Source organism: Alternaria viburni (genome assembly GCF_023758015.1).
Source record: "Alternaria viburni strain BMP 2772 chromosome Unknown scaffold_4, whole genome shotgun sequence".
NCBI lineage: Eukaryota > Fungi > Ascomycota > Dothideomycetes > Pleosporales > Pleosporaceae > Alternaria > Alternaria viburni.
Genome location: NW_026055773.1, coordinates 1,205,901 through 1,227,595, shown reverse-complemented (window position 1 = coordinate 1,227,595; position 21,695 = coordinate 1,205,901). Strand labels below are relative to the sequence as shown.

Genomic DNA, 21,695 nt, shown 5'->3' with positions numbered 1-21,695 from the left:
CGGACGTGAGTGCTGAAAAGGTCAGAGGAGTGAGCATTCATTTTTGAATACTCTATTCCCACCATTGTATCAGCTGACAGCAAGGCTGAAGCCATTTCAATGGCCGCATATCCATCATGTTGTCCGCCTTATTCATGCCGTAACATCTCTTGTTTTGCTTACACGCCTTGGGCGAGTGGATAGATGAAGTATCGACCCATACTTCGGTTCCTTCCATTCCATCCGTGGTACTGCGATGACGCAGAGCGAGACGAGCCACTCATGACTCCCGAAATACATAACCACCACATACGCAAAGGTAATCCTTATCGAATAAGAGAGATCGCAATCCTCTGACTCTACGGTCACGCGCTAGTCTCTGCCTTCACTTGCGCTCTCACTCCGACTTCACTCGCGCTCTCGCCCCACCTTTACTTCGCTCTTACCCTGCCTTCACTTTCCACAGCCATATAAATTCTGTCTGCGCTTCTCTTTCTTTCTTTCTTTCCTTCCTTCGTCTTTCTTTCTTTACCAAAGACAGTTGGTTTTCCAAAAACCTACTCTCGCCACTCATCTTTTCGGTGACACGAAACCACACCTCCGCCCATCATGGGTCTGCCGAACGATATCATCTCAGAATGGGTGCTTTCCAACGTTAAGAAGTTTGACGACAAGCTTATTGGAGAACCGGTGAACGGTACAAGAAAAATCTCCGGTCAAATATTATCACCTCCGGATACTGTGATGGCATCAAGCACGACATCCTCCTCTGCCGAAGTGGAACATGCGCATCCTGACCTTGAGGTTCCACTCAACCTCTATTCTATCCAAGCGTTCGAATTTATAGGATTCACGGCAAGCGCTTCAAAGTGGCTCCTCGATATCTGGGCCCTTGACGACGAAGGCGACCTCGAAGACGCCATGATCGCTCGCATTGTGAACTTCGGCGGTCATGATTCTGATGACGAGCGGACCAGTATGAGTAAGATCGGAATTTCCGCGGAATTGCAAGAGAAGGTCATGGACCCTGAGTATGAAGACGTGAGAAGCACCCAGTGGTTGAGTTACTGGATACTGGAGACTATCTTCGAAAATCTTTGGACACTCAAGAATCTAAGTGAACGACTCAACCGAAACCTGGCTGTTCTTCAGTCCGGTAAGACCCCGTTCGCTTCGCTACGTGGCGGCGCCCCTGAGGACAGGTCAAAGTACCACTTGACCCAAGTTGGTCACACAACTCTCTACCGGTCAACGTCAGCAGCACAACTCGAGAGAGTTTTTGGGGAACACTCGCTCAACCTCGACCTGAATTTCCAATTCGGAAGAGGAATCCATACAGGTGACTTCCACAATGAAAGAAGGGGTTACTGCTGGAGCACTCAACACTGGGTCTCTGAACACTTTGCAGCATATACATGCAGCCGCATCAAATCACCAACATATGTCTGCGTCATCCGGGCTTTGGTACCTACCCATCTCTTACAAGGACAAGGTGTCTGGGCTCTGCCTTTCGGAGACGACTGGAAAAAATTGGTCTGGCATTCCACAAGGGAGTTAATTTACCCTGCGGATATCCAAAAGAAGCTTGACAAGTCCACACTTATCATTGGACCGGTCTCGATCAATTTCTCGGAGTTGAAGTCCTGGAAACAGGCGACGGAGGACAGAAACTGCTATACAGTAAAAGGAGAAGTCGCTAAGCAGTACGTCTGGGTTGGAATGGCATCGATGGCGGCGATGAATGAGCCATTGAAAGAGAAATGGGATCTCTTTAGAGGCAGATGGAAGCTCTGCACCAAAGATCCGTATGCTGACTGCAGCCCTCGCCATATCCCTGAGCCTCAGAAGTGGGCGAAAATGCAACTGGAGGATATGCATTGATGTTTTGGGATTCAGCGGGCCCATTTCGCATTGAGCAAGGTTGAGGAGGAAGACAGCGCATGAACATGCAATAGCCTCAAAGATGGCGAAGGATCGCCATGATGGCCGTTATGAGGATCACGCCCACCTAGGGAAAATTTGAACAGCCTGGAGCCTACGTTGACGTTGGGTCACCTACTTTGCAAGTTTTTGTTTCAATGTAGTCTGCAGACCTGTTCAGTTCTTTTTCCTTGGACGAGGTGGGATATGCATCCTGAACAATCCTTCTGAGCTCAGATATACCAAGCCATCTCAAAGACGTTATCGGAAGCTCGTTGAGCTACGTGCGCTTTCCGGGGCTTGAAAGCGCCGTTCGAGATAGTATCTAAGTAGAAGCCTTTACGGCTCATACCTACAGGTCGGAAAGATATGACCAACTGATACGTATCCGCGGATACGTTCGTGTTTCTAGTAAACGTGTAGCTTAGCAATGGGATCATCCGTACATAGCATAGCGCCTGTCTATCTCTATGCGACTTGAAGACGAGCAATTAGCAGCCTCAATCTATCATGCCTGCAAGTGGCGCAGTCTCATTAGACGCGAAGGAACTGCTGTGCCGCTTCCATCGAGTCATAATCATACTGCGCATGTCAAGCAGTGACACGGTGAAGAAACCGCGACAGCCCACCCAACATAGCACAAAACATGTCTCGTCCCACCTCCAACATACTTCGCACAGCCCCCCTCCAACCTCGCTCATCCCCTCGCACCCCGCGTCACCAGAAAGGAAAATCGGCCAAACCGCCCGCCTGCCCTCGTCCCAATCTCCACTTTAACCTGACATGTTGCGGTCCGCCGCATGAACCCAGATCCCTACCGCACGCACATGGCTCCCCAGCGAGCGAGGCCGCCAGCCAACCTAACCCCTTTTCCGCTGCAAGAAACACGGTACGCTAGATCCTTGGGGCCGATGCTACAGGGCGCTAAGAGTAGAGCAATGGTGTGGGCAGTGGGCACGGAGAGGGTCAAGCACAGGGGAGGTCAGGGCTCCTTCCCGCTGCTCACCGCTGGTTTGTTGGTGGAGGGAGGGAGGGAGGGGGATGGTGCATGCAGTGAGTTTTTCCTCTAAGCGCTGAGAGCTTGTGGGATGTAGCATGTGGAATTAGAATAGTGTTGTTACATGGACGAAGGAATGGCGTGGTGTGGTAAGCATGCTGATAGCTTAGGAAAGCACGCCAACAGGGATAGCAACACGATCGGCCCATGCGGCGTAGTTCGTTGGCACTGGCAAAAGCTCAAGATCAAGGCAAGGCGAGGCTGCTTGCTTCCCGTCAGGCGATGATGTGTGATGGATGTGTGATGGGAACGCAGATTTCGACACGCGAGCACACACACACGGCTCGGGCGGCGGAACTGATGGGGTCGCAGGCGTACGTGGCACATTTGACATGTCGGTTACAGCATGCCATGCGTGGTTGCAAGGGATGGCACGGAGGAAATGGGTCCAGGGTGGGAATCCTTTCTGCCGGGCGGACAGCGGCAAGCAACAGCACAGCACCTGGCTAAGCCAGCCAGAGGAAAAAACTGACTTGTGGAGGCGCGTCGTGTGCTTGCTCCCGAATGCAAAGCACGCGCAAAAAATTGCATCCGTGTGTTGTTGCCAAGGGTGCGCGACGGGCTGTGCGATGCGCAAGCAGGATCAGGATCAAAACTGCCTTGAACGCGCTTGAGAGTTTGACTTTCGCTATCGTACACCAGCGGAACCTTTTTTTCCATTGGTCAGCACTACATTTTCTCACTACAGCTTACACCAAGGGCTTCGGACTTGCTCCGTCCGAGATGCGATTGCGAAGCCCAGAGGAAGGAAGACAAAGAGCGGTACACTAACATGACTTGTACAAGGAAGGGAAAAGGTCAGGGCTCGCCCGTTGCTCGACTCAGTCTAGCCGGCTATTTGCGACATCGACATCCCGGCTCGAAACTTCTGCTCGCACCGTCCCGTGACGGGCAACGACTATTTAGCTTGACCAGGTCCGAATTCGGAGTTAGAGGGGGTTACCGAGCACGTTCGTTTCGTACAACAGCGATTGACCCTATAGACGTGTGAGGGATTACTATATTACGATCGGCTGAAAGCGAGTCGCATACTAGAAACCACCCCTGGTCCTGGCTGGCTTATGAGAGCAAGATAATTCTTGCTCGACTGAAACGCTGACAGGCTAATGTTGATTCGTGACATGCGGTTACCCACGATATACTTTTCCAGATTCGATTACATCGCCGCAACCCTGAACCATGGAAAAACGACCTGTCTGTCTGCCTGAAGGAAAAATTGAGTGGTGCGATATATGTCAGCTGAATAGTGTCCGTGTTGGCGGCCCAGGCAAAGAAAGTATGCGCGTCGAGGCAGGCAGACGGCGGTGCGCTAGATCACTTTAGAACCAAACTCGACGTTTTTGCTTTTTTGCCCTGCATGCTTTGGCAGTTCTCATGACGGAGTTGTCTCCCCTTGTGGCAGCGAATCAAACAGGTCCTGCCTGCTCGCACCGTTCCGTTAGTCAAGGGCGAGTTTGAACGGTACGCTATAGCGGCCAAACCATGCAACGGCCAGCGTGTCAATAGCCAGTGGATATGAGACATGCGTATGGCCAAGCCCTTCGTTCATTAGGTCAACATCGGCGGAGTGCGATCCAGAACCTGACCTCTGGTACGATGCTGCACCGCGCGGCAGCTTGAGGAGACAGAAGAGTAATAGAGCCTTTGGGCTCATCAGCTGGCCAAGTAGTATCGTGGTACGCTAGAAATCTAGAGCCTCAACTGATGTCTGGTGGCATTTGGTGCAAGTGCATAGTACCATCGAGCCATCATCGGACGATGGTAGTCCACCCTGCGTCTGAGCCGCGAGACACAATCATGATAGTGGTAATGGTGAAATCATGTTGACTACATCGTGCATGCCAGGACGCGCCGTACCGCGAGATGACAGACGGCGACGTTCTAGTCGACGGGCTGAGATGATTCCATTTGGCTTTCTACCGTGGAACCCATCACGTCCCGTGCCGATGTAGTTCGAGACTGACAGATCGAAACTTGCGTGGTAGCAGCGCTCCGGCTCGCCGAGACCCCGAGGCCGTACCGTGGTAGAAGTGCTGTGCGGTGCCTTTCCGTGTGGGCGTAATTGAATTATGCACGTACACCTGTCAGGCAAGTGTCAGTGAAGACTTGGTATGGTAACGGTACAATCGATACCAAAACAAAGTCCGCCCCATGGGATCAAGATCGGGGCGTGGAGGTGGCTGAATCTGGTTGACCTTTGTTTTTGGATGGAACGTGTTGCCCTGGAAAGGAAGGTGCAACACGTGCGTACCCGCTCTCGTGTACCTACCATCGGCTGCCCTGCGTGGCTTCTCGTGCGTAACGTGCCATGTGATTTGCATGTCAAAATTTATCACTGGCACGTGTCTTGGCAATACCGTCGTACAAGGGGCAGGCTGGTTGGCACTGCAGGCAGGAGCGATGGGTGAGCATGACAGATCGACCTGGGCATCAGAAGTGGTTCGACGGGTAGGATCAGCTCGGAAATGCGGCATTGAACATGAGCACATCAGCACTGACGTGCTCCAAATGCAGTGCGCCGTTCATCAAGGCATGCAGAGGGTCGAGCAAGTATTGCACCAGCGAACGTCTCCAATTTAGATAGCTAGTAAAGAAAAAAGGAGACTACGTACAAGACGATGCGCGAAACGTTCGCTTTCTCAAAGTGCTTTGCGATTTAAATCAGATTGCCACCCACCAGTAATAGTTCCCATATAGACTTTCAGATGCGGTAGAGACAGGCCGAGAAGGGGAATACCGCGAAAAACCAGCGTAAAAACGTACGATAGGAAAGAGGCACCAAAAAGCACAAGCGACCACTACCCCAGCCAATATGCAGCGAAGCACATGAATGCCGGACCCAACCCACGCTACGATGATGCAAATATCAACGAAGCCTCCATGTGATGATGCAACCCCAGTTCTAATGTTTGCGGGAAAAGACAGAATAACCACCCAGTGTAGTAGTTTAGGTCACTCGAGATGGAAGACCGGGAGAGACAGTAGGATGATCCGTGAGTATTAAAGTAGAAAACGTTGAAAGATCTTTGTCGCTCTTGAAGATTCAGATAGCCGCCCAGAAATCACGCTGTTGCCAGCCAGAACTCCTTGCGATAGCAAACGTCGATTGGACGCGAAGATAGATTGTACATTGGAAAGCAGAAACGACGGCTGACAGATTCGATGGGAAATTTTGCTCTTTGCTCTTCGCTTAATCCGAAATGTGTAGCGCTCTCGAAAGACCAGCTCCAGAGCGTCTCCACTTGCGCGAGGCAGATTTTTACATGGGGCGGCGGTTGAGCATGTTGAGCATGGACGAATCGGTCGAGCTGCGGGCGGGGCCATTATCGCTTACGAGATCATTGATGCGCATGCTGGGCCTAGCCGAGGCTTGCGATGTAGGTGGCGGTGGGGTTCTGCCATCGGTGCGCGCGGGTGGTGGCTGCAAGACGCCGTTGGGCTGCGGTGGAGCTGCGTAATAGGGCGTCGGCGGGGCACCAGGGGTCGTGGGTGCTTGGGAGTGTGGCGAGGACGAGGTGCGACTCGGCTCGTAGCGATAAGCGCTCTGTGGGGAGCCTTGACGCGGAGGCTGAGCAGCGTAGTATGGTTGGGCGGGAGGAGGTGCGGATGAGTAGGGAGCGGGGGTCGATGCTGTTGAAGCGCCCGATGTTAGAGACGGTGGCTCTGGATAGGCATAATCTTGCCCAGTGCCTCGATGAGGGGCCTGTGACGCTGAGCCAGGATGCGGCGGAGGCAGGGTAGGAGTGTGAGGCTCTGGGTGGAGTCTCTTCCTGCCTGCCAGCGCGTCACGGCTCGCCTCATCTGGAGAAGCACTAGGCGGACCATAGTCAGAATGAGCTGGGTACGGACCTGCAGTGGGGCTGGGCAGATAGTGCGGCTGGCGCGACGGCTGGCCATAGGGCTCGGCGTGGCTGGCAGGAGGGAGAGGCTGCCCGTAGGCGCCGTACATGGGCGGTGGCTGCCCGACACCGCGCCAGACAGTGTGCGCGGGAACAAAGGCCTGCGTCTGGGCAGACACGGGGGTGAAGATGCAGTCTTGGTTGAATCTCATGCAATTGGAGCAGCGGCCGTCCTCGGTTGCCTCAAAGCCGGAGCAGCGGATCTAGGTAAGGTAAGCAGGCAGTCTCGAGTCAATGGCGTGGGCCGTGGTGTACCTTGCGACGTCTGCAGTAGCGACAGGCAATTGCAGTGCGCTGGCGGGGAGCTGGCGGCTGGTGGTGCTGCTGGACGTACTGCGGCGGTGGAGGCGGGCCCTGGTGCTGCTGGCGGTATGGATCGGGGGGAGGAGGAGCGCGCGTCCACTCATTGGGGCCTGGCAGGCGGTAGGGCTGCTGGTGCTGGTACTGCGGATGTTGAGCCATGTCGGGACGGGGCTCTTGGGGCGGCGGAGGAGGGAGCGTGGTGCTCATCTAGTCGACGTCAAGTGTCAGCGCGCTGTCACCCAGCTTACGAGAGAGACTACCAGAGGCAGGCAGCCAGATGACGTGCAGGCACGCGTGACTGCCCTTCAGACACTTACATGCGGAGGCTGGGCATAGGCGCCGTTGGGAGGCTGCTGGGCCGTGGGCGGTTGCCAGTGGGCGGGAAGCTGGCCTTGGCCACCCTGGTGAGGGAACATGGTGTCGCGCGGCGGTGGTCGTGTGCGGTGCTGGCACGGCGGGGGCTCTCCCAGTGCGACGCAGCGGTTGGGTTGGCAGCAGCGCAGATAGTAAAGAGAAGGTCGGTGGTGGTGCGGGAGATCCTCTGGGGCGGGTGAGGTGTCACAAAATACTGGCAGGCGGGCCGCAACGTCGGCTGCAGGTGAGAGCGACGGGCAGTGCTGCGTGGGCGAGCCAAGCCAGTCGGGGCGGAGGGTGGAGGGGAGGGTGTAGGGCGGCGCTTCGAGACGGGCGTGCAGGCGGCGTGTAGGCGGGTGTGGTCTGCACGAGGAGCGTTGGAGAGAAGGGCAGAGTTGGGCGAGGGAGGCTGTGGAGTGAAAGGCTTCTCGAAGCGCGTGGAGGAGACGACGGGACCCAAGAGCGTGGAAGCGAAAAAGGAGATTCAGGTTGGAGCGGCCGCTATTACTACCCACCGCGTGCCCGAACTCAACCTTCTCGCCGCTTCTACTGGCATGGCGTTTTTATCCCTGCCCGCCCCATGCAGCGACGACGGCGACGGTCCGCCAAACGCGCTAAATGCCATGCGGCATCCTCACTTGCAGCGCGACGTGCAGCTGGGCAGCCCACCCATCCGCGCACACGAGCTACCGGCGAGCAGCACGCTGAGTGCGAGCCGCCCCTACCACGTCGTCGCCGCCGCCAACTGTCTGGCCTGTGTATTGCGACCGCGCCCATGACACGCCCATGACGCCGCCCATGGCCGTCAAAGCTGCCCCAACCTTGTCGGCCACCCATGTGCATGATGCTGCTGCGGGCCGGCAGCTTGCTTGAGATGTGTGACTCGCCAAGCCCTCGGGGACTCCCGTCGCGCTGTGATCTACGAGCCTTTAATTACATACACACGCCGCCGCAACAAATACTAGAAAGCCCACGGCCTCCCAGGCTGCGCTGCACGCCGCGCCCTGCCTGCACCGCGCTTGCTCCAGAGCCCGCCCGTCGCTGCTGCACTGCGCGTGCGTCTACCGTGGCACAGTCGCTAAACACTCATGGAACCACCTCGGGCTCTTGAATCGTCTACGGCCCGTCTCTGCGTCCCTCGTGTCGCTTCCTCCGCCAAGCCCATAGCTCGCGCATTCGACAGCTCACGAACCACGGTACGCGCCTGCGTCCGGTCAGCTTTGGTCCTACCCTCCGCGACTGGCCCCGGCCGCCTGCTGCAATATGCTTTTTGTACACATGCATCGTGACGCTGCCTCGTCCTCCCCAGAACTGCTTCTCCGACGTGTCCACTGCAAGTGGCCGCCTGCAGCACCACCCGCGCACCTCCCTGCCCTAACCTCGAGTTCCCGCCTGCCGTCTGCTTCATTTGCGCACCTGTCTGATAGGGCTGATCCATTCGGGGCGTCGGTCATTTTCCTCGACAAGGACGGCAGCATCCCTGTCCGACTGTTGGTGTGTAACACTTCGGCAACTACGTCTGCTTGGACAACTGTGACGTGAGTGCCCTCTGTTCGCTAGTCATGGCCCTGCCGGTGCGTCTCGGCGACTTCAGGCACTCTCCTTCGCGGGGCAGTGTCTACGGGAGAGCCGATGTCTTGCGCCGGGAGAACCGTTCGTTGAGCGCAGCAGCACCTCTTTTTCGCCTTCACGCGCAAGCTGCTTGGTCATAGAGCCGATTCTGGCCAGTCTTGCCTGCAAAGAAACCGTCCGACATCGTCTCTCTCAGCTGCTATTGCTTCGTGTAAGACGGCCGGCATGCGACGCAGCCCACTTTCGTCCTCGAATCACGCCTCTCAATCTGACATCCACAATTTGGCAAACCGTTCATCCCTTGCGCCGGCGAAGGCTTGCGAACTGGTGCCCATGGCAAAACACTTCCTCGCGCTGCTGATTCGACGCCTCCACGATAGTCGAGACAAACCGATACAAAGAATTCGACGGCACTTGTGCCTATTCTTTGGTAGTGGCGGTGCCGCAAGTCCCGCTGGTGACGAATCTCGGACTTGTGCGGATGTAGGCACGGTGGCATGGAGAATCGCGAAACGCCCAGGGCGCTTTCAGCCTCGGCTCCTCGCCGGCCTATTTTCACCTGACTGCATATACGTGACGACGCCCACACCTGGAACAAAGAATAGTCAGCAGTAGTTCATTGCTATCCATGCTTGCCTAAGCACCTCGTCCTGTGTCTCTTGCCTCGAGATTAGGGCGGACGGCCCGCACTCTCTCAAGCTTAGTTTTCCACCGTCCAGGTCTCGGTCAAATTTAATCGACCAATCAGCACGTCCCTTGCCTAGCATTCAACTTACTTGGGCACTTGGGCAAATCTCAGCATTCCAGCTGGCATGTGCCTTGCAGCTGCTGCTCGACGGGTAAATCCTATCGAGCACGACAAAAAACCTTGCTGCAGTCACAAGACGTGTCTACCGGTCAAAGCCGTCGTCCCGGTCACAGTGCCGTTTTCACTCATTGGCACCGTATTCAGCGGGATGACCGCTTGCAGCCAATCGCTTTTAATAATTGTTGTAATTTGATTGACTGCCACACCGTATTTCGCCCTTTCGAGTCAGTCACGGGCGCGTGATAGATGAGGCCCAATGCAGTCATTTGTCTGCGACTATATTCGTCTGAAACCATCAGTCCAAGGAGCGTCATCCTTGACTTGGCCGACAATCAAGGACAGCAGCCTTGTGTTGCACATTGAAAAAGTGCCGTTAAATGCCGCTGATGACGGTTACACCAAGTGAGCGGATTGTGGGGTAGATCAACCAGGATCTGCTCTGGACGTGATCTTCAGCCGCCTCGGTCGATTCACCCAAGCAAATAGCCGCGCAACGTCCATCACCACTGCAGTGCAGACGGTAAGCGATGCTCAGTCATGGTGGTGGCCATGGAGATTGCGACGCCGCGCGTGGACGGTGGGAGCTGGCTCAATTGGAACCAGGTGTATTCGCGGCTCGGGACGAGATGTGGAATTCCCGCGTGTGTCCCGTTGATAATTAGATTAACGAAGTTTGTGTCACCGAAGCCTTCCCGCAATATGCATAGCATAGCTGGAGATTGCGGAGTCTACCCATTCGTGTCACCGTAAGCAGCGCAAAAGGGCCATGTCGCTTGTGCCGCATTTTGTGTACCGCCAATCTGCAGGTAAAACCAGATTCAGATATATCAGGCGGGAAGATATCGTCAAGCCTCCGAGACGATGCCTCGCCCGTGGCACCGTTCTAGTGTCTGACAGGCATAAAGAACGCGGGCAATGCTTCCACAGCGCGTCCGTGGCCAGTGCAAAACAAACAACCTCACCGATCTGTCAAGGTGTGCTGGTGCGATAGAGGCGTGGTCAGTCTGGTGATGGCGTTGCATCGGTGTACACGCATTCCTTTGCATCCTGACAATACTTTTGATGCGCCGCAGTACCGCATGTTGCTGATGCTCCAACAAACGAGTTTCCGTCCTTGCAGTAGTGGTGTGAGGGACGACATCCTGTCGGATAAGCGGTATCCCATCTCCGTTCTCTACCCCAGCGCTCGTCCGCCTCATCTTCGGGCAGACGACGGTGTAGGCTCGCCTTACCGAACCCGGCGGAAGGCCGAGAAGGGCAAGGCGACACGTTTTGGCTTTGCGAGATCCAGCTGTGTCACAAACGCCGGTAAATATCATCTAGAGACGCGGAAGGGGTGGATAAGCGGACGCAAGCCATTGCGGGTCGATGGATCAGCCCGAAGCGTGCTAATTCGCGGAAGAAAGAAATATCTGCAGCTCATCGGTGTGATGGACGGTGGGATTCAATAGACACAACGAGTTGCCTTATAACCACACCGCCTTTTGAAGGCATTCTGAAGCTCCTCAAAGCCTCGTTTTTCAACTGGAATGCACTGTGCGATGCAAAATCGCGCCGTAGAAGGACCACAGCTCGCATTGGAATTCTGAAGGTTTGGCGTTGGAGATGCTGGTGTCATGCTTACACCACGTCAAGCGCAGCCCAACAGCGTAAGCCGCTCAACTTTCCGCTTCTTATGAGTGCATGACGCTGAGCGATGCAGCAACTAACCGCCAGCTACTCACGGCGCCGGTAAAGATTCGCTGAAGCCTTCGTCATGAGATGCAGCTGGCCTCGATCAGACGCGTTAGGGCGTAAACCCATGCATCCCAGACGGACAACGAGTGCGCCCCGAGCCGTAGCCGTGTATAGACTAACGCAACGTGTGCAGCATGTCACTGTGCCAAAATGGATAGTGGGGAGGCCAGCTGATCGGGGCCTGGCGATTATATGAAGCGATAGCTGCACACCCTGGCAAATCCTCTGCTGCAATATCATGGCGAGAATCTGGCATCGATGCGGTCAGCCATCTATACTGCGTCGTGATCGAACAGAGGGAGAGTGAGCACTGTGCACTGCCTCCCCTCGTTCGTTTAGCCAGGGAAAAGCCGCTAAGAAAGACGGCAGGCCCGCGTCTGAGCGTAGCTTTAAGAGGGGGCCAGGGTACGAGGAAGCTAGATCCGAAATGAACAAGGCCCATCATAAGACCGAGGATACTGCATTTGGCATAAGTGCTCCCGTGACCTACTAGCGCTGCATGTTGATCCCAGTTATCCGCTCGTGCTGGAGCTAATGCTGCACGATGACTTAGTCTGTTGCATGGCATCGGTTGTGTCAACCAGTCAGCGCCACCGTGGCAGGGTTACACCAGCGTCTATTGGCGGTCTTTGCGCTTGCGTGGCCCACTCCTCCACGCTCCCACCAATGTGTGCATCTAAATGACTTCGGCTCGAAGCACCGTGCCTCGAACATGCGTTGTTGAAATTGCTCTCATCAAGCCTCGTCATCCTCTGCGGCGTTGCTGTCATCGTCGGGCTCGGCATCGCTTCCTTCGTCCTCGCTCGAGTCTGACGTGTCGTCGTCGGGCATCGCGATGCTGTTCAGATAGGTGATCTGCCACGGTTGTTAGCGGCCTTGTGTGCAACGCCTCCCGGGAGATTGCTGTGGTCGTCCTTCACACCTGAAGGATTTTACGATGGGCGGGTGACTGCATTGCCAACGCACTACTGGCCGGCACTATAGTCACCCCATCGCTTGCACCGTACAGGCACTTCCCTAACAACTTGCCGCCGCTCTTATCTTTTCTTGTCCAATGGGAACGTGAGGCCGTCAATGTCAAGAGTAGGGAAGGATAGACTTACAAAGGGTACCAGACTGGCAATGAGTTCACCCACTCGCTCCAAGCCCCCAGAACCAACAATCTCATCGTCTGCGAGCTTCCGCCCCATGGTGTAGTTGCGGAGCCGCATAAGTTCGATATCTTTGTGATCATGGTCATATCCCTGGAGAGGTGTCAGCAAACATGAACAGCTGCAGTGAATTTGAAGTTTGAAGTTTGTTCATCATAATCCCCGCGACTAGGCTTTGACAGACTGCTGCGAGCAGAGAACCCCGCCTACTCAAAGGGTGCTAGCTATGACAACTCCAACTCAGCTCAACTTGTTGAGTGCGGGGCGACTTGAAACTCTATTTGCCGGACGGCACACAGTTGTAACGCACAACCTTCCAGTATGAGACTGAAGTTAATTGCACGTCATCGTGATCGTGTGCCGTTCGCGAGATGGTGTAGCGGAAGAGTTTCATGGAGATACATCCTTGTAGGCGGGGAGCTTCCGTGCTAGTTTTGGTGTTGAACCGTGTCAGGCGGCGGACAGTACCCGATCGCGGCAAAGCCGTTACCAGACCTTGCAAAAATCGACTCTGCTTGTGAGAAAACGTCGTGATCATGGTGTTTCACAAGCATATTTCATGCTTTATGACACGAGAGCTGTCTGCTGATACCCTGCTGTCTCCAGGGATGGACTGAACAGATGCTGCATACCTTTGGGTTGCGTTTCAGAGCATTCGACTGATTCATCGACAAGCTCGTGAAAGCCTTCACAGCCTTCTTCTCGTCATCTTTGACTCCACCCAGGAAAGCCTCTCGAATACCAGAGTCCGTTAGTACGGCCTTGATCTTGTGCGGTTTGCGATCAATGTCGCGTCGTAGTTTGGCTAGAGTCGACGCGTCAGGCTGCCAGAAGCCACCACCTTTCAAAGTCAGCGCATTCTCGTGTAAGAAAGGATACCGATGAGCCATTGACGCGCCGCTGACTATGGTACCGCTTGCATAGGCAGAATGGATATACACTGACGTGCATCAGATGAGTGTACCATCCCGACGACGCCTCGCTGAACGCTGCCAAACCCTTAAACGGTTCGATACGTTACCTCCCCGGATACCGCGCGGTACAACCGAGAAGACAAGATGTTACCCTACGCTGTCCGACGAGGCATAGGCACATGGGTCCAACTGTGTGGCATGGTGACCGTCAATATTCCCCGCATGGCCATAACGTGCAGCGCTACTCGGATCTGTCAATCTCACCGCATGGCGATGCATTGTCGTCTCCGAGCCGGCAGTCGTATAATGCGACACATGGTCAGGAGCGCAAGGTCGACCACACGACAAGAGTCGCTGTAGAGCCGAGGCTCGCAGCAGCTGTCGTGGTGACGAGCATTGGGTACACTTGCATACTCCATGCACATGGAGTCGAAAGAAGCAATGCGGTGGCCACGAGGTCACTTCGCACTGCGCTTGAGTTCCACGACAGCTCGCGGCTCGGGTGTCTCCGCGAAGACGAAGAGAGGAGAATCGAACATACCTACGAAGCTACCACCATTGGGTTGCACCTGGATGTAGTAGTGTGCGTAAGGTCCCTTGCGTCCCTGCACGTCGTATACAATGTCAGTGTGGGGCTCACATAAGCTTGTACCCATGTGTGACTTACAGTTCTTGACCAGGCCGCAGAAAAGTAAGTCTAGATCAGGTCAGCCTGCTTTGCATGTAGCCATGAAAGGGCATCATGCTGAAGCTATTCGTCGGGTCGCAGAGTATATGCCATAGTGCCATGATGATTTGGCAGCATGCTGTGTCTCTCGACTTCGTGACACGGCTTCAAGGGCATGATCCCACCCTAGCGTGGAAGCTCGATGTATCGACTCACCTTGTAGGGGGTTGGGTCTTTCGAGAACCGAATGTCTTTCTACTGTGAGCATAATCCAGCTGAGACCATACTTCGGGCTCACCTCTGTAAATCCGGTAGATCTACACGTTTTAGTAAATCGTACTGCGACAATCCAATCGGAAACACTTACTACATCTTTTACAGGCAACTCTGGGATGGTCTCATCTGCCTCGATGATCTTCTCGGATACCTTCTCCGCAAAAGTGGTGAAATCTTGGAATGAAACTCTAAAGTCAGGGTCATGGACTACGATATAGACGTCAGCTAGCGATCCGATCGTGCCGTTTGACACGAAACGTAATAAGCCATCACTCACGCTTCAACCATTGGCGGTCGTTGTTAGCCGTCAAGTCCTTAAGGAACAGCATAGTATTTGGGTGGATTGTGTGATCCAAGTACGGCGTGTCGCCTGCATCTCGAGCCTTTGGTTTCTTGATGATCAGCTGCGTTCCTGGTGCGAGCTTCGCACCGGGTTTCCATAGCTCTTTCTCGCCAGCGACCTTCTTGTGTATGGCAAGGCTCTTGGTTTCGCGCCCTCTAGGAGTTGCTCGCTTGCCCTCAGGTTCGTCGTCACTGGCGGTTTCATCGTGCTCGGATTCCGACGATGGATCCTTGTCGCTATGTTCCTCGTAGTCAGATGCTACAACGTCATCCTCGTCACCGTCGGATGCGACGTCTGTCTTTGGTTTGTTCCCGTCGCTATCCGTGTCGCTCTCAGGCTCGACGTAAGACTTCCTTGCGGTAGCCCGTGCTCTCTTAGACTGCCGTGCTGGAACCTCCGGCGCAGGACGTTTAGAGGTGCTCCTGGGTGCACTCTCGCTTTTAGCGGCTTTACGTGGCATGGTTTCGAGTGATGCGATTTGAGAACGTGATAGGCGTGATACTCAGTTGTCATTGCAGGTGCCTTCGTGGCTGCTTGAAAGATGACGCGCGCACAGACCATCGATGACGCACTCGAACGCGAAAATACAGCGCGCTGTCACGTTTCCACCCCAGCCAGAAAGCACGCCCGATTGACATGCCGACACGCTTCGAAGCTCGCAAGCAAAAGATCTTGGAGCAACTCGACGCTCCAGATGGCGAGTATCATGATCTGTCGCCCAAGGGATCCGTCGATGCGCCCATCCGAGATTTAATCGGCGAGATCAACAGTCTCCCAGGACTAGTCACCACTAGCAGCTGTTCGGGGCGCATCAGCGTGTTTTTGGAAGGACGCAAATCATACAATGAAGTACCAGATGAATTGCCTGAACGTGAGACTTCACGCGCTGGACCAGGAGGAAAAGGTGGTGGGGGTGCTTGGCTGTTCATCTCACACACGCCACTTGGGCGAGACGAAGCAACAGGTGACCTCATATCAAAGTTTGGCTTAGACAAGGCCGAAGCAACGGAGGAAACACCTAGCGTGTCCAGCAGGTACATTCATCTTAAATTTGAACCCATGGTATCTTCAGTCATCATAGCACGTTGACATGGTCTGACGTGGCACAGATACTCCACGTCCTGAGTGCATCCATGGATCATGCCCAAGGTGTCCTCACTGCTGCCTTAGCTGCCGGGTTCCGTGAGAGTGGCGCCGTGAGTCTAGGGTCAGCGAAGACAGCAGAGTCGAACCCCATCGTGGCTGTCCGGTCAGCTGGTTATTCATTCGACTCCATCATTGGGTATCAATATGGCGATGGCCGCAATGTTGCCTTGGTAGACGAGCGGTATCTGCGAACACTAGTAAATATCGCAAACGAGCGATTCAACATCAACTTCGACCGCATAAGCCGGTTTCGCAAGGCCCTCTTGGAGACGTGCGAACCGACTGCGACAAGTGGATCCAAGCCAGATTGGGAAGATGCGGACGCGAGGAAACGACGGAAAAGAGAAGAAGGCCTTGCGCGGCAACAAGCTCTGCAAACCCAAATCTCTCGAGAAGACAATAATTCATCAACACCGGAGAACATAGACAGCATGGAAAGGATATTCTCTTGATGATACATGGCACAACACAGACACATGCGCATCGACGAGAATGCCTGTGTTAAACACAACGAGAGTTCTACTCTGTCGTAGACGGATATGAGTCATATTCTGTCTATCGCGACGGCGAATTACGAGTTCACGATAAGTGGTTGCTTTTCTATACTTTGCGGAGCCACACGACAATGTCTCCGACGACTAGTCTTCATAGCTCAGATGTAGAATGAGTAACGTCCGGCCGGTTGTGCATCCAACGATTCACCGAGTTAGCATGTGTGTAAACTAAACTCTGGAGTCGTACTTTTTCCTTTGCATGCTGTGATATCCGGTAACATAGTGCCATGTACTGCGTGTTTCCCAATCCATTTTGGTGATGCTCCACCAATAGAGGGTTAGCGTACTTATGTCTCCGACGTAGATCGGCGACTTTGCCTCCATCTTCACAGCTATCTTCAACATACAAAAGGAACATTGGATCTTCTCCAGAATTTCCAATTACTATCTCTTACACCTTCCGAACATCCTACATACCCATTAAGACTACAACACCACTCTCAAAAGACCAAAACTACCCCTCACCCCAACCCACCATCCAAGATGAGCTACGCGGAAGCCAACCGCCGGTACTTCGAGTATGCGACACCTCCTAAAATCCAGAAACGTAAAGCCATACTAAACGTATCACAGTGCCATATCCGACTCCTACGACAGTAAGCCTTGGTTCAAAGTCGTCAACGACCGAGTAGCCACCACCCTCCGCTCCGACCTATCATGGGTAGGCATACCCTTCACAGACTCCACCACTCAACCAGTCCGCCTTCTAGACTACGCATGCGGAACCGGCCTCATGACCCGCGTCTTCGGACCCTACGTCACCTCCACCCAAGGCATCGACATATCACCCAACATGGTCTCCACCTACAACACGCGCGCCCGCGACGCCGGAATTTCCGAAGATGTAGTCAATGCCGTTGTCGGCGACCTTTTCGACAAGTCTGATCCTGACCCCGAGTCGCTTTCCGGGGATAGGTTTTGGAACTTCGACATCGCGACTGTGGGGTTTGGATTCCATCATTTCGAGGATGTGGTGTTTGCGGCAAGGCAGTTGAAGGAGAGGTTGAGGCCGGGTGGTGTGTTGGTTATCAATGATTTTTTGGAGGGAGGTGATATTTTGGCGGGGGAGAATGGGAGTATGATTGAGGGAAGCGAGGGGAATCATGCTGTTCATGGTCATGGACATCATCATGGTCATGGGGAGGAGAAGGGTTCTGGATCTCATGGACATGGGCATCACCACGGGCATCATCACCACCATGATGCTGAGAAGAAGCATGATGTTGGCGAGAGTAACCCTGAGTTCCGCCAGAAGATGAATGCCTCGATAGTGGTTCCGCACTTTACTATCGATGGCGTAAAGCAGTTCTTCACGGAAGCTGGGTTCGTGGATGTGGATGTCATTACGATGAAAGAGAAGAATTACATGGAGTTCGGTGGCAAAAAGCTGTGGCGCACGATTCTGTTTGCCAGAGGACGCAGGCCGATGGAAGGACAAGATGGCTCGGGAAAGAGTGAACTATGAGCTTATCCAAGAAGGCGAAGCCCAGTAGTCACGGGCCAGCGATGCAGTGTAGTTTACATCGTGAGCAAGATCAGCAATAGATAGATTGTATATATGGGATATCAGCAACCAACAAAATATAACACCTAACACCAGACCAGTTGCCCTTCTATCCAAGAAAATACAAGCTCACCACTTCCCCTGCAGCGGCAGATCTCGGCTTGAGAAACCCACACTAACACCAAACTCGCCGTTAGGCAGCACCCAATTCTGCCTCTTGACATCCCAATAACTCAAATCCCTTCTCGTCACATCAAACTGCACCAGCTTGCCTGCGTTCTTCTCAAGGTGAATCTTCTCAAAGCCGCGCAGCACGCGAACGGGGAAGTCGACGGGCTCACCCGTCTCGTGGTCCTTGTAGTTTTGCGGGAAAGAAATGTAGAGCTGCACTACTGATGCGCCGTCGACGGGTCCGGCGTTTTCTAGTGACGCTGATACAGTCAGGAGTGTGGTGTAGAGATCCGGGTTGCCACCTGGGCCACCACCTGCTTGGCTAAGAGGTGATGGTGGTGCGGGGGTCATGGGGTCAGATTTCTTGATACCCTTTACGGAATCTAGCCACGGGTAGATGAATCGCTCGACTTGGTTGAAGCCCTCAGGGAACAGTACAGATTTGGGATCTGGTAGGTCGGTAGAATAGCTTGGTGGAGTCAGGCCGTCAGGTCGAGGCTTGGGAAGAGGTGTTTTAGCGGCCTTTTCTTCGATGAGGAGAGAGGAAAGCTTGAAGTTGGTGTACGAAAGACCGTAGCCAAACTCGAATCGTGGGGCGATGTCCTTCTTGTCGAAGTAGCGGTAGTCAATGTAAAGACCTTCGGAGAAGTCCTGTTGAGGCGCCAGACCGTCCTTTGGGGTGGGAAGATACTTGATCTTGCTGCCTGGGCCGTAGTCGTCCTCCTTCTTGGCGATTGTGTAAGGTAGACGTCCAGATGGGTTGACGTCACCGAAGAGTACGTCTACGATGGCGTTACCAGATTCGGTACCGGGAAGATTGGCGATAATGACGGCTCTGACATTCATGATGTCGATGAAATTCTCCAGGATTACAGGTCCAACAGTGTGGATGACAACCACAACATCGCCCATGCCTTCTCCGCAATCTTTAGCAACATCCTGAATTAGTTTGTCGCCGCCCTTTTGCAGGTTAAGGTCATTCCTGTCACCACGAATGCCTTCATAGTGCTGGTAGCCCTCTCCGGCGTCGGCGTTGGCGAAGACAATGCAGAGGTCCTGATCGACGAGAATCTCCTTCTGACTAGGCAGCTTGTTTTCTAGCCAATCGGTGACGTAAACAGTCTCGTTGTCGAACGCGTCTCGAATAGCGGACATGGGCTCCACTAGATACGAGAAGTTGACCGCGCCAGAACCCCATCCCGAGGCCAATGTACCTTCGTTGCAGCTCTGATCAGGGCAGTGGTTGATTCCCTCATGAGGGAGACGTGCATCTTCACCAAAGACACCAACGCGGAACTTTGTCTTGGCTTTGCCGCCAGTCTTCCAGCCCTTTCGGTCCAGAGGCAGCATCTTGCCCTCGTTCTTCACCAGGACGGTACCTTCGGCTGCGACGCGACGTACTAGGTGTCCATGGGCTTCTTTCCCTTCTCCTTGTGCGTTGACGTACTGATTTACGATGCCTGTTTCGTGGTCCGATGGGCTGCCCTCGTGAAGCTTGCCGACCCGGTCGTTGGTCCACGAAGAGAAGTTTGGTCCGTCATTTTCCCACTTGTCCTGGCCAACCTGATACCAAGATGCCACAATACGAGTAACCATGTCGTCGACACGATCGATGGGCACGCTTCCATTGAGAACCGCACGGGTAAGCTCAGGGCCCCATAAGCTGTTGCCCTTGGCCCATCTCAAGCCATCTCCAGGCATGGTCATGTCCAAGCCCGCAAGAGCACTAGCCACGCCTGAACGCTGTGCTAACCAGTCGCTCTGAATAAAGCCCTGGAAACCAAGCTCATCCTTCAGGACACCGTTGAGCAGCTTGGAGTTTTGGCAGGCATAGCTTGAATTAACCTGGTTGTACGAACACATGACGCTGGTCACTCCAGCTTTGACAGAGTCGGCGAAGGGCCATGCGTAGATCTCGTGTAGTGTGCGGTCGTCGATGTTGCTCGATATCGCGTTCGGAAGGCCCCACTCCCATGCTTGTCTGAAGTGCTCTTGTTCGTTGGCGACATAATGCTTCGCGGTAGCCATGACGCCCTCCTCCTGGATGCCCTTGATGGTTTGGGCAGCTGCAATGCCCTGGAGAACGGGATCTGAACCGAAACCCTCCCAGACGCGACCACCAGCTGGCATTCTCCCGAGAGGACCCATGGCAGGACCCAGCAGGACGTTGACGCCCTTGAGGCGTGCTTCTTGGCCGTGGGCCTTTCCGCGTAGGTACATGAGTTCCTTGGACCAGGTCGCGCCGGTGGTGATACCGGCAGGGAATGCGGTGATGTTGTCGGCGAATCGAATACCCAGTGGGCCGTCCTGAGCACATTAGTTTAGTCCTGGCAACATGTGGAGTGTACGTACCTGTAGACACAAGCTGGGGAACTTCAGCCTGTCTACGCGCCCAGTCTGACCGACGCAGAGATCCATGCTCCAGCCCGTGCCTGTTGTGATGTTGACCTTCTCAGGCAGCGTCATCTGCTTGACCAGGTCCGCAGCCCTCTTGTAGCTGTCCTCCCATGCCTTGTCGGTGCCACCCTTTGGTGAGGGGTACCACGGCGGACTCAGCCCATCCTCAGGCACCGAGACCTTGTATGCCCATATGCCACCCGAGGCGAGTATCAAGACGGTGGCGGCGACGAAAACTAGCAGCCAGCAGCAGCACCGTCCTGGCGCGCACCGCGACTTCCTTTGCTGTATGGGGAATGGCGCTGCGTCCTCGGTGTCTCTGTAGGACGCCTTCCGGACCTTGAGATCGCCGGCGCTCTTCTTGCGCCTGATCTTGCTGTCGAATGCGAGTGGGTCGTGTTCTTCGAGATCTTCTAGCGTCCCGTTGGATTCGGAGGAGAAGCGCGTCGGGGTCTCGACATCGTCGTCGACGGGGTTGTCGAGCTTGGCGTACTTGCCACGGCGCATTTCGTGAACTTCGTAGGGCGGCATCTTGGTCGGCGCCGGGGCCTGCTTTAAAGGAAGAGGTGGGCGGTGTTGTGTCGTTCGCGGCTCAAACGGCTAGGCTATCGATGACGGCGCGAGCGTGAAGCTCTATGATGTTGAGGCTAGCATTGAATGTGATAAATCGGCAATCACGAGGGAGTGACGGATCGAGTAAAGAGGACGTAAAGAATGTCTACGTAGGACAGAAGACACGGCGGATACAGCGAGAGTCGTGGTTCAAGGCGAATGTTTCACCCGGCTGGCTTGCGCGCGATGGCGTCTCGTCCCTGACTAGGTGCCGATCTCGTGGGTCGACTCCCGCCCGCGCTTGCGTCCAGGCGGGCCTTCTGATTGCGCATCATCCACCCTTCACCAAACCACTCGGATATTGTTTGCATAGATGTTTGTATTCATGGCT

General features: G+C 54.6%; 7 protein-coding genes across 7 annotated transcripts; 3 read left to right on the top strand and 4 right to left on the bottom strand.

Moving 5' to 3' along the window:
• Positions 1–588: 588 nt before the first annotated feature.
• J4E79_002683 (uncharacterized protein) lies at positions 589–1,860 on the top strand (the record flags this gene model as incomplete). The annotated part of the gene is made up of 1 exon (XM_049351581.1): positions 589–1,860. The coding sequence occupies one exon, from the start codon at positions 589–591 to the stop codon at positions 1,858–1,860; it is 1,272 nt and encodes a 423-aa protein (XP_049214219.1).
• A 4,355-nt stretch (positions 1,861–6,215) lies between these two features.
• Positions 6,216–7,574, bottom strand: J4E79_002682 (uncharacterized protein; the record flags this gene model as incomplete). Its single annotated transcript, XM_049351580.1, has 3 exons — positions 6,216–7,058; positions 7,111–7,365; positions 7,476–7,574. 3 exons carry the CDS (start codon positions 7,572–7,574, stop codon positions 6,216–6,218), a joined length of 1,197 nt encoding a protein of 398 aa, XP_049214218.1.
• Positions 7,575–12,364: 4,790 nt separating this feature from the next.
• Positions 12,365–13,670, bottom strand: J4E79_002681 (uncharacterized protein; the record flags this gene model as incomplete). The annotated part of the gene is made up of 3 exons (XM_049351579.1): positions 12,365–12,484; positions 12,733–12,873; positions 13,413–13,670. The coding sequence occupies 3 exons, from the start codon at positions 13,668–13,670 to the stop codon at positions 12,365–12,367; spliced, it is 519 nt and encodes a 172-aa protein (XP_049214217.1).
• A 482-nt stretch (positions 13,671–14,152) lies between these two features.
• On the bottom strand, positions 14,153–15,440 carry J4E79_002680 (uncharacterized protein; the record flags this gene model as incomplete). Its single annotated transcript, XM_049351578.1, has 5 exons — positions 14,153–14,299; positions 14,362–14,391; positions 14,649–14,678; positions 14,729–14,811; positions 14,915–15,440. 5 exons carry the CDS (start codon positions 15,438–15,440, stop codon positions 14,153–14,155), a joined length of 816 nt encoding a protein of 271 aa, XP_049214216.1.
• Positions 15,441–15,616: 176 nt separating this feature from the next.
• J4E79_002679 (uncharacterized protein) lies at positions 15,617–16,578 on the top strand (the record flags this gene model as incomplete). The annotated part of the gene is made up of 2 exons (XM_049351577.1): positions 15,617–16,042; positions 16,090–16,578. 2 exons carry the CDS (start codon positions 15,617–15,619, stop codon positions 16,576–16,578), a joined length of 915 nt encoding a protein of 304 aa, XP_049214215.1.
• A 585-nt stretch (positions 16,579–17,163) lies between these two features.
• On the top strand, positions 17,164–18,145 carry J4E79_002678 (uncharacterized protein; the record flags this gene model as incomplete). Its single annotated transcript, XM_049351576.1, has 2 exons — positions 17,164–17,198; positions 17,254–18,145. 2 exons carry the CDS (start codon positions 17,164–17,166, stop codon positions 18,143–18,145), a joined length of 927 nt encoding a protein of 308 aa, XP_049214214.1.
• Positions 18,146–18,313: 168 nt separating this feature from the next.
• J4E79_002677 (uncharacterized protein) lies at positions 18,314–21,283 on the bottom strand (the record flags this gene model as incomplete). The annotated part of the gene is made up of 2 exons (XM_049351575.1): positions 18,314–20,662; positions 20,708–21,283. The coding sequence occupies 2 exons, from the start codon at positions 21,281–21,283 to the stop codon at positions 18,314–18,316; spliced, it is 2,925 nt and encodes a 974-aa protein (XP_049214213.1).
• Between the last annotated feature and the right edge of the window lie 412 nt (positions 21,284–21,695).